Source organism: Drosophila albomicans, chromosome 3 (assembly GCF_009650485.2).
Source record: "Drosophila albomicans strain 15112-1751.03 chromosome 3, ASM965048v2, whole genome shotgun sequence".
NCBI classification, from domain to species: Eukaryota; Metazoa; Arthropoda; class Insecta; order Diptera; family Drosophilidae; genus Drosophila; species Drosophila albomicans.
Genome location: NC_047629.2, coordinates 29,627,348 through 29,640,093, shown reverse-complemented (window position 1 = coordinate 29,640,093; position 12,746 = coordinate 29,627,348). Strand labels below are relative to the sequence as shown.

Below are 12,746 nucleotides of genomic sequence, written 5' to 3'. Positions count from 1 at the left end.
CTTTTTGATGCAAACAGATAAATGCAAGATATATCGAGAGACAAGAAAGATACACACAGCCACAACTCAGATCAGCTCAGATTGTTGCAGTTGCAGTTTGCAGTTGTTATACGGGGGGAACCACGAAACGACATTTAATTGACAGACACAATTTATGCAAACGGCCGTAAAAAGAAACCAAAAAAACACACTCAAAATAAATAAATGCTGCGCACTGCAAACTGTAAACTGTAATTGTGACTGTTAGCGTGGAAATTGCTTTGACATGGAGCAAACAATTTTACAAAAAGACCACAACAAATTTAAATAAATGTGCAAATTCTATAAACTGTAGCGAAAAATAAATGCCATCCTCTGCAATTTGCTTGACATTTGTTAGAGACACACACATTAAATGTATCACCCATTTAAAATGAAATTTCCTGTGTTTAATTAAGCATCCATACTTACAGTTCCACTAAGCGTTTATCCATTTATCTTAACTATGTATTAATTTAAGTAGAAACAATTACTTCGCTCATTAAATACCGCACTTTAACAAGTATTTCTTGGCAACTATTATCACCGTCTTATGTATTTATGTGTCTGTTTTCATTTATAACTTTGCAGATCTTCAATCAATTCGACGGCTCTTGGAACACGATGCCAGCGGCTCTGTGTGCCCCTCGTGCCGCATCTCCTTCGATAAGGGCAAACGACGGAAACTGATCGACACCTGCGGACACGAACGTTGTTATTCCTGCATGTTCCGCAACGATCAATGCCCCATGTGCATGAACAGCTCGCTGAAAGGTGAGTACAAGTCACTCCCCAGTCTCTGACACTGCCTCTCCCACTGCCTCTCTCCCCTTCCTGCCTGTCTATCGTATCTTATGGATATGCCATATAAGGCATACAAATATTTGTGTACAAGCATCTGACTAAAGTTGGCAACCCTCAAAACTCGACTGCCAGACTGCAAGGTGTTGAGTTGAGTGTTTTTTGCAACATGTTTTCGTTGCACTTTTTTTTATTTTGTTTTAGTTATCTCGGAATTTGCCATTTAGGAATATCTTTTCTTTCAATTTGTATGCGAAATACTTTAAAGAGGGGAGAAATATCTTTGAAATTACTGCAAATTGCTGGCGTCTTTCTTTTGGGTTTAACTCAAGTGAATTTCATAAAATAATAAACAATTATTTCTTCTCTGACTAGCTTGATGGGTTTTTATACATTACTATTAACTTTAAAGTTTCAACATTGCAAATAAATTTAGAAACAATTCTTCTGAAGATCTGAAAACTTCAATTGATCACCGTCACTCAAAGAAACCTATTTTTGAAGTTTATTCATTACTAAATATAAACTTTGGAGATTAGATATAGAAAATAAAACTAGAAACAGTTCTGAAAACTTCAATTGATCACCTTCAGTTGCACTCAAAGAGACGATCATCTAATTGATCGATACTTCACATAAAGGTCTCCATTAAGTTGCTAACTCATTGCCCTACAACTCGTTGAAGCCGTATCACTTAATTAGCTATGCTAATAAGCTAGAGCCTCTTGGGTTATAGGCAGGTAGCAGCTGTAAGTACACTATTCGTACACACTGTATTCGAATGCCATCATCATAAATAAAGCGAAGACAGAAACCACTTGCCAGCTCGTAAATTCACACAACACACGACCGAAACTCTGCACTCTACGATGGGCAGCTAGTTAATAAATTCAGTCAGCAACATTGGGCGTCGTGCACAGTGGTACCAAAGCCATAGGAAATCATGTAAGCATTAAATGGGGAAAAAATACGGGGCATTACTTTCAATTTTCATGGGCATTGGAGCAACGGTACATCGCATTATGACTGCAGTTTGTCTGCCACTTTATGAAGTTACCCGTAACCAGAAAAGCCCGTGCCCCAACTCCCCACCCTCCTTTACCCCTTTGGGGTAGCCAAGCAAACGCTGCATGCATGCCAAATGGCGCACAACACACAATTGGCATATAAATTGAACAACAAACGTTGCGACTTGGAATAATAAATGCAAATGGACTTCTGGTATACTCGTAGACATACGTGCATATACATTAACGTATTCTTCTGAGTTTCAAATGGAGAAACTGCCAAGCGATCGATCGTAGAGTCGACTCTGTAGCAGCCAAGTCGATGCCACGATCGATACAATTGCATTTGCGAAATGCCAAACAAAGGCATTCAAATACAAGTATAACGAAAACCAATTGATTGACTAGGTCACATTTGTGAATAAATAAATCTGCATAAGATAATATCTTCGATTCTCATAGAGGACAAAGGCTTACGTTTACTTTTAAACTTACTATCAAAAGTTTTCCGAGAATATAAAAATATAATACTTGACTGCATTAATTCGAAAAGCAAGAACAGAATATTAGAGTAGCCTTCTTAATTTTAGACTTATTTTATTTTATAGATTTCATTTTAAGATATTTTTTAAATTTAAATGGATAACGATAATATGTATGTAACATATGACCTACGATTCTCATTTGATATAGTCTAAGAACATATCTATAACTTTGTTCTTTTAAATAGCAGTGCTTACGACCTACACGTTTAAAATTGCAAAATAATACAATATTATGAACATAACTTCGGGGCTGCAGTCTATATTTTTATAAAAGTATCTAATCAAAACACTGAGATTACTTTAATAAAACAAAATTTAGTCCGTTTTAAACCTTTATTCCTTATTTCAGCGCTACCTCATATCCACTTCTATAGTATTTATAAATAGTTTCTAACTCCCAATCTGTGCCTAGTTTATCTATGTACACTCAACCTTGATTGCATTCCTTAAATGTTGTAGACCTGATTACAGACAACTTACATCTCTTTATTGTGTGTATCTTTTTCATAACATATTTTTCTCTCTCTCTTTCGTTCGTCTAGATGTTGATGGCGCCAATGCTCAGGGCTATGACACCGGCATCGGCGGCTCCACATCGACAATTGTCAGTCCGCTGGGCTCACCGCAGCCTCAGCTGAGATCGCATGCACAGCGGAACGCGGCTTTGGCGCGTTATATGCAGGTGAGTGCGTAGTACTTTAAGATACAAACCGATACAAAAGATACTCGACTCGACTCGGGCACAACAGTTACAAATGACTGTGCGGAGGCGCATTTGTCTTTGTGTTTACCTTAATGACTACTTGATTATGCCTCCCCGACTCCTCGACAGATGTATAGAAAAAATGTAAGAATCGAAGCGTCAAAGAAAAGCGGCAACAAAGCGTCGACTTGATTTTGTTGTTGTTGTTGTTATCAACAACTCTCATTTCCGTTCATTGCCGAGGCGCCTCTTTTAGCCATAATACTTTGACACATTTGTTCCCTGGCCAAATGTGGGCGAGGCGTCGCCCAATCACCGTTAATTGGCCATTGTCTGGGGCTCTAGAGCTTTGGGGTCTTGATCGTTGATCGTAAAGCGTTTGATTTGCTTTTAATCAAGCTATAAGCGAGTGTCAAACAATTTGTTTGACGATAATCCAATATGAACTCAACGATTTGCATATTTTAACAGCTCCACTGGGTGGCATTGTTAGTGAAGAAAGCAAAGCCACGGCTGTATTATCTGAGCTTATATGCTGTTAAGTCTGCTTTTATGGCTGAATAGCTATTAACTCAACTGAACTTTGCTTTACAATTTTACAACTTTAACAGCAAATAAACTGTATCTGAGGAAAACAATTGTTTGCAATCGTAAAAAAAACGTATACAAACTTATTCAGATGTAAAGAGAAATGAAATCTTAAAGAAACAACACAGAGCAAAGCATTGAAAATACTGTAAACCGATTTGATCTATAATATTGAACCTTAACCATTTAATAACTCAAAAATTCATTTATTTTAACTGCAATTTAATTATTAACCTCACCAAAAAGAAATACTCAAATATTGTTCATATACTATGAAGACTGTGAAAAAAGACTGTAAAAAAAAAGAAAGTGCACTCAGAAATAACTTTTACAAGTATTTGAAATGATTTTGCTGAAGAAAAAAAGACTTTCGCGGAAAGAGTAGCAAAAACTTGGCATATAATTAGAAAATCAATTTGCACGTCGGATTTAAGTTTTAATTTCATTTCATTTTTTCTCTCATTTCATTTTTATTAGTATTTTTTGTGTAGTGGTTGAATTGTTTGTTTGGCTGTCCTTTTGAATGTCGGCTCAAAGTCGGTTAACTACTCGGATATGTTCAATTCGATGTCATGTCGGACATTTGGCACAATTTATGTTTGCTTATGCGAGCATTAAACAGTCTTAAGTGAAATCCCATGTCACGTGTCAGAGAGCGTACCATAAAAAAAAAAAAACAGAAAAAACTGACAAAAAAAAAATACAAAACACCGAAACACAGAAAACACGAAACTGAAAATTAAAACTGAAAATTGAAATCAATTGGGAATCGCCGCAATTGAAATAAATATCAAGTCATAAATATGCTGCGAAAAGTAAAACAGTTTACGGCTTAGAAAGCAGAAGAGCTAGAGCTAGAGGAGCTGAAGCCAAAGGAGGGTGAGGAGCTAGAGGAGGAGGAGGAGGAGACTGCTGGTGGAGCTGTCAGCTCGTCCGGCCACTTGAGGCATACTGCCTGACCCAATTTCCCGGCTTGGCATCTTCGCTGGCAAACTGTCAGTTCAGCCATTTGACAGTCGCCTTTTGAGATACACAAGCGCAGATATGAGATACGCTTCTCGCTGCCTCTGCCTCTGCCTCTGTGTCTGTGTATCTTTCTACCGAGTATTTGATACGCGGTACCCAGTACCCGGTACTCGGTACCCGGCAACTGGTTGCCAGTAACTGCTATCTGTGATGGCAATCTGGTTGCAACGTCTGGCGGCGCCCCGCCAATTGAATCTTTTGCGCCGTTTTGGCGTATTTAAAGTGACATTCGCTGACAGTTGAACTGCAACTCCCCAGTTGCTCCCCAAATTGCTCCCTAGCTGCTCCTCCATTAAGCCCAAACAAAAATCCGATGCTAATCTTCTCGTGCAGCAAAGAAATCAAATTAAATTAATTACCTCCGAATGTGATAGTTGTAATTGTTTTGTAGATTTCAAACTCTTCGGCTGACATTTGACCTTTTTTAGGAGGGAGAGCAGGAAGACAATTCATTTGCTTGTGAAAATCATTAAGGGTTTTCATTAAGTAGCACAAATTAGTAGCTAAAGATTAAGGATTTAATAGCAAATACTATTATAAAAATATATTCAAATTACGTACATTACAAACAGAATCTTAAAATAATTGTTTGCCTCAGCTTAACTGAAAATTCAATTTACAAAAATAAAAATCTCAGACTGTTAACAATAGAACAATTAGAAAATATTTACAACTCCGAAACTTCACGCTTCTTTAGAAATATAGTTGAAATTAAAACTTATTGTTATAAACTAATGTCAGATTTAAACAAAGAATGTATTTGTTTCAAGTGCGAACTGAAGAAGGTTTTGTGTAAATGTCTTTTGATGTCTAAAGTTGTAATCATAAAAATTTCCAACACCTCGCGTCATCCATAAATGGCATACAATTAGATCGATGGTCAACAAGTCGAGGGGGGAGCAACGAGACGAAACGAAAAAAAAATACATAAAATGAAGAAACTTTCATTTCGAGTTGATTTGAGACGATTTGATTTGATGATGCGCCCGGAAAAAGTTGAAGTTGAAGTTGCAATTGAATCGAATTGAGTTTATGGCTGACCATAAGGAGAACGAGGCTTGACTCAATGAGTTATCATTGTCTTTGGCAAGTGGAGCAACTGGCTCTGACTGCCTGGCTTTTCTCCTTATACGCGATATGGTTACGGTTATATACGTACATATATCGGAAGTGTGTCAGCGATTGCCAACAAGCACTTTACATAACTTTAAGCTTCAACTATCTGTATCTGCAAATATACGTGTATCTATCCAAGTGGAGTTGAGTCGACTCGAGCCGAAACCAGAAGTCGTTTAACCAATTACTGGGGCGTGTGGCATGAGAACTGTCATTAGATTAAGTGGCAGGCAACCTGTGTGTGCAACCACAACTACACTACGGTGGCTCCTTCTCAGCTCAAGCTAATTATCGTTTGGAAATCGTGTTATTAGCAACTGCACCAACAAAAAAAAAATATAAAATAAAAACTAACAAACTAACAAACCACCAAAGATTTGTGATTGACACGCGCAGGCGACAAATCAACTCTCGTGTCTCCGATTCAAATTCAAATCGTTTGCATTAAAAATGCCATAAAAGTCGCTCGTTGTCTATTTTTTCTCTCTCTCTCTAAATTTTGGTCACATTCGAAAGCCAAAACGCATGCGATTTTTATCTCGCATGCAATTTATTTGTTGCTTCAGTTGCAGCAGCAGCAGCAACAAATATGGCGTTAATTATCCCACAATTTTGATAGCATCACGTATCCATGATTAACAAAAAAACGCAATCAATCAATTGCTGTAACGCTGTATCTTTTACTTGCAGCTATGCCAAACATTGTAATTGGTATTCGCTTCGAATGACTTTAGTCGTTGGCGTCGTTGTTTAACTTGTAGTTACTCTTGTATCCAGTTGTTGCAGTTGCAGTTTCCATTTCATTTCCAGTTGCTTTTCATCCATTTTAAAAGATTTATGTCACCTCTGCTGCGCAATCGCAGCCAGCGACGAGCTGAGCTGACACCTTTTGCCTTTGTGCTGGACAACCAGCTGGGCAATTAATCAATGCTGATTTCTCTAAGCATTAAATTAACTCTGCGTGTCTGATGTAGAACAAATATGCATATGCAGATATAATCGAAGCAAGGCATTACTCATTTGGTGTCGCTGTATTAACATTTTCAAATGTTTATTTTACGTTTTTCTTTTATCTAGTATAAGGGGTGTAGATTTACATACATATATGATATATTAGTTAACTTAGAAAGAAGACGGAATGCATAATCCTAGCCTGATATTTATTATATTTTTTTCTTTTATCTATTATTTGCAATATTTGATTGAAAATTTCAATATTTCAATCTTTAATCCGTATATGATATATTAATCAGTTCTTGGCTAGTTTGCTTAGAAACAACCAGGATGCATCGTCTTAGCCTTTAGTTGTTATAATGATGACAAAGAGTTTTATCGTCCTTGCCTGCAGTTGTTGTAACCATGATAATCAAAAAGTTTCACCTCTCAGCTACACTCAACTCTGGATATTACAAGTTTATGGTTTATATAATAAAAGATGCATCCATTGTTATTGCCACGTATTTATCATCAACTTTGCTATACTTTCCCTCACTCAAAAGACATTCACTTATGGATAATCACAGCTCAGCGAACAATAACTGCAATCAGACATACTACTACAACCAATTTGGCGTTAATCAATCATACATACACTATAAATGCATGTATAGTAATGTCCATATGCATTGAATGTATCGCCATTGCACGTACAGCGCCACCTGGCGGTCGGTATGTGCTAGCCTTTAATTAACACGACAACAGGCAATTTATCAATTTTTATTGATAGAGCCTCGAACAATCGAACAATGAGCATTGCACTAAACTGCACACTAATTAGTTGCACAGATACTTAAGCTGGCCTGGCCAAAATGAATAACCCCGTCGGGCAACCAAGTATAATACTCCATCGTCACCATCTTTGTGCCCCTTCTCTCCCCCTCTCTCTCACTGTTCACTCCGTTAATTGCCAGCTGCAAGTTGTTTATGCTAACCACAAAATGTTAGTGCAGTCGCATGCAGTATGCAAATGCGGCAAGCGCAACAATAAATATCGAACAACTACGATCGAACACAGTCTCCGCTCTGCGGTCTACACAAAGCGAAAAAATTGATTCGTTTCGAGTTCGAAATTTGCTGCTAGTGATCTTTTATCTTTGATTGAAGTGCCTTAACTTAAGTTGAAAAATTATTGTAATAGTTGAATTTGAATTAACTTGATTTTATGTTTCTGATCAATATTTATTTGATTTAGTTTCATTTAAGATAAAGTATGAATGCTTAATTTTTTATTATGGTATTAGAAATACTTTCGAATTTGATGATTTCATTTGCGCTCACAACTTTTCTCTCTGTGTACACTCCACACGCTTAGTAATCTTCCACTTGGTTTACTGTCTGGCTGGTTCACTAATCAGCATAAATTGTTGAAAATTGTTTGCTAAGTAGCACAAAATATGTCCACCTGCCGCCTTTTTGACATTTATTGTGATCGCATTTTCTAAGGAATCTAGTAAGAAATAAATATATTTATAACATTATTCTTAGATGAGATCACAGAGCTTAGCTTCCAGCGAAAAATACATTTTGCTTGACATTATCACTGATGTAATATAAAATTAAAAAGCAATAAATGAAAATTGATTCTTAGCGTCTCAATAACTACAATGAAATCTTAATTGAATTACAAAATAATTATACGAAATCAAAGATAATCTAAAAACGTATGCTACTCATTTACCTTTTTGTGCAGCTGATGTCTAAAATATTACAACATATTTGCCATTCATGCCAGAAATAAAACGATTAAGCTGATTTGGTGGGTCGGCAATATGAGCAAATGTAACACGCCCACCTCAAAATTGACTTAAATTAACTTCAGTTGAGCTGACTCGACCAAAAAAAAAGGCTGCTCACATTTCTGCTTAAAACAAATTACACGGCTTATCTTTATTGGCCCAAATTTCAATTGGCCAACAAGTAAATTAAAGCCTGCCATGAAAAGGCAATTAATGATAAAAACAACAAAAATTAAAAACACACACTGCAATCAAAGCCAGCAACAATCCACTTAAAATATATTAAGAAAAAAATAAAAGAAAAGAAAGTTGAACGGCAACAGTCACATCCAATGGGCAAAAGGACTGAAATGAAGGTTGAAAGAAAAATAAAATGATATCAGGGCATAATCCACATGTCAGCAAAAGATGAAAACATTTGGCATACAGTTTGTTATGTAAAATAAATGAAAGACCAAAAGGAAATTGACAGAAAACATATTTTAAACGGAAGACTGAATACTCTTGAAATAAGATATAGATATCAGCATATTATATATTAAGATTTAATTAGGCCAAATTAATAGTTGTTACAGTTATTGAAAACAGTGATAATAATTATAGTACAGCACTTAAAAACATTTGAAAGAAATATTCTATCTAATATTATTCTATGAATATTGACTTGACTTCACTGCCTTTTTTTCTTTCGAAACATGTCGTAAAAAAGCGTCATTTAATATTAATAATTTATTAATAATTTAATATCTCTAACTTTATTTTTTTTTATAATCAAATTAAAATGTATATTATAAATTAGATTTTATGCCGCTATAATTCTCTAAATAGTTGTGATCAATACAAATACTAATCTTCTTTGTAGTCATGAATTCATTATCAAAGGATTATACTCCAATAAAAAGGACGCTCATTTTTTCCATTGATTTAACTCTCAATAACATTAGATCCTTTCGGAAAGGGTATTTTTAAATTAATCATTTAGTCAAAATGAAACACACCTACCCAAAAAAAAAAAAAAAATCGAAATGGGCAGGGCAAAAGTTTTGACTGAAATTAATTTGCCTGCCCTGCAAGATGAATGGCAACCTGGCGAAAGCTGTCTTCCGTGCTCCCCCAGGGGACAGCAAAAGTTCCTCGATGTGCTAGTCAGAGCTCCTCCGCCTCATAAGTGCAAAATGCATAAAAAATGCTGACACCATTCGATAAAGTTGGTCGATAATTTAGAGTCTTTAGAACTATAGATGAGTCCATTGAGTTTCACCAAAGGTTCGTTCCATTTTGAATGATACTAACGATCACGTACTCGACTCACAGACACAGACAGAGCTAATTCACTGAAATTTTCACTCGCCGAGCACTAATTAATATGTAACTCGTTTAGTGTGCGATGATTACGATTTACGCAATATTTTCATGTTGATTGATTGAAAAAAAGGTGCCGACAAAATGACGCAGACAAGAGCTTCTATTGTTGCGCGCGTCGCATCAACATCGACCGGAAAACAAAATCTATGAAATTTAACGCATTTAATTTACTCTCTTTTTTGTTGTTGCTGTTGCTGTTGCTTTTGTTGTTGGAGTAAGTCGAACTGTAGGAAAATGTAAAATGTTTGTAATCAAGGCGAATGTGTTGATCGTCTCAGCACCTCAGAGCAGCTTGAATCTGTTTTTATCGCCTCTTAGCTTCGTTTTTTTTTTTTGCTGTTGGGAGGCTTTCACTTTCTAGGCCCAGTTAAAAAAGTAAACAAAACTGTTGCCAAGAGGGCTTTAATGCTTGGGTCCAAAATCACGATGAAGCTTTTGCATTTTGTTTATTGTTGTTGATTTTGCCTTGATTGAGTGAGCGAAGTGCGTGTGACGCAATTGAAGCTAATGAATAAACACTTTTCAATTGTTGCCTCAAAACTACTAATTGTTAAAAGTATTGAAATTGTATTTGAAATTGCTAGAAAATTCGTAAGACTCACCAGAACTTTATGAAAATTGAAATTGTTAAAAAATGATAATGATTAAACAAGTTCGGTTTTCAATTTGACTTAAAATTCTACGTTTAAATATGGAAATTTTATTTAAATATAAAAGAGAAAATATCATTAAGCATAAATATGAATAGAGACGTCTAAACAAACGTTTATTATTTAAAAAAAAAAAACTAAATATCAAATATACTTAAACAACTTAGACAATTCCACTTCGAACACATCAATCTAATGTTAGACTATTTAATATTTAATACTCTTGCGTTAAACTCTTCACAAATTTGCAATGTGATGCTCTTCAAAGAATAGGTTAAAAAATTATATATATGAGATGCAGGAAATAGCTACTCAGCCTTCAATCACAATTCGAAAAGCCAAGAGTTGTTTTTGCCGACTTGAGAAAGATGTAGAACAAAGCGGTCAAGGGTGCTTAAGTTTCTAAGCATATTGCCCATAAGTCAATTGTGAAACTCTCACCGATAATTGCATCTCAAAAGATTAGTTACGCTTTAAACTGCGGCTCAAGTGCTTGCTTTGGGTTTGGGTTTGGGTTCGTGTTTGGGTTTGTGTGTGTTCGGTCATGAGGTCCGAAGTATAGTGCACTCATACAGAGTTATGAGTGTGTGTTGTTGTGCTGGTGAATTTGGCATGCCAAGCACGTTTTATACACTTGCACACGGACGCGGACACGGACGCGCACTTGATGAGATGCAGAGTGCAGAAAAGAAACCCAACAGGGTCATAAATGCACTGGCCGCGCCATTAGAAAGCTGCAACAAAGCCGAATGGGAATGGGAATGGGAATGGGTATGGGTATGGATGGATCAGTATGAGTTTGAGTATGAGTGTGAATGCAATAGCTTTTATGCTCAACTTGTTCTCGTTACGTGCATGACTCATGACGACCACAAAAAAGTGCAAGATCGTTTGGGTTATGAGGTGGGATTTGGGGATTGGGGATTACGATGGGAACGAAGCGGAGAAGGGAATTACGATTGGGGAGTGCATTTCACTTTCAGAGAAATCAATAACTCAACTCTTAACGCTCTCACGCTGCAATCAAATGAAAATGTTGAACAGCAAACAAAGCGAAAGACAAGCTGCTAATTAAACAGAAAAACGCCATAACAATTGTGCAAATGAACCAATCAAAATATCCATTTAATTTACCTGCGCTAGTATAGTATTGATAGGAAGAGTTTTATATCACGTATACGACTGATGAGGTTTGTTCTGTTTTGATCGATAGCATCGCATTTTTGCGTTTTACTATCGCTGGGATTGCGCACTTTCCAAATGTCAAATAACAACTTCATTTCACTTGCTTAGCAAATGCATTTTTGGCATACACATTCAATAGATAGTTACTATATGTTTTCTCAGCCATTTCACCCGATTAACCAGCCAACCAGTTGCGATCCCTCTCCCAATCTCAAACGCCATATCACTCTTACTCTCACTGTCTCTGTCTTTTTCTGTGTCTGTGTCGCTGGTGCAAGTTTATCTATCTGTTTATCTCGATGTCTTGTTTATCTATTTCGTGGACTTGGCATGCGAGCCGCTTCCTCAAATATATAAATCGCACACGGCATTTGCATGTTGAGAAACAATTTCTCAGGGCCTCGTTTGTTGGCTTTAACGCTTTGGCTAGCCGCCTTTGATATATGCCACATGACGATGGTCATAATATTTTTGCGCAATTCGGTTGTCGTCGGCTTTTTCAACTCAATTTATCGATCGTTAAATAAATGCATTAACTTCTTCTGTTTTTGTTTTTTCTGTTTCCCATTGACCGAAACGCGATTTGATCGTGTTCAAAGCACTTGCAACCAACGCAAAAGCAGCTTGCAGTCTGGCAAATCAATTAATAATGAATGAACTCTCAGCATCTGATTTGCAGCCAATAATTTAGTATTTTTCCATCAACTGGCTTCTCTCTATTAATTTGGAGTATTGAATTATTATGATTATTAAAAGTGGGTACATTAGTTAATATTTTAACTATTTTTAGTATAGAAGATCGTCTTTTAAATAACTGACAGTTTATAAATTAACAACTTCACTTGCAAGTCATGAATTGAATAAACTCATTAACTAATGAATGGAATTAAAATAACTGCTTAGTGCATTTATTTATGGCAATCCCATTTGCGATTAGGCCAAGCCCAAGACAAGTCCATCAACTACTTGGACTCAAATTACCAAATACTTGAACCCAAAACTCTGCC

General features: G+C 36.3%; 1 protein-coding gene across 8 annotated transcripts in view; it reads left to right on the top strand.

Annotated features, from left to right (window-relative positions):
- The window catches only part of LOC117567973 (protein TANC2), a 62,838-nt gene that overhangs the window by 39,072 nt on the left and 11,020 nt on the right, over window positions 1-12,746 (top strand). For all 8 annotated transcript variants that reach the window (XM_034248284.2, XM_034248283.2, XM_034248288.2 and 5 more), the window contains exons 2-3: window positions 610-792; window positions 2,914-3,053. In XM_034248284.2, the coding sequence (XP_034104175.1) occupies window positions 610-792; window positions 2,914-3,053 (323 nt within the window). The remainder of the gene's footprint in view (window positions 1-609; window positions 793-2,913; window positions 3,054-12,746) is intronic.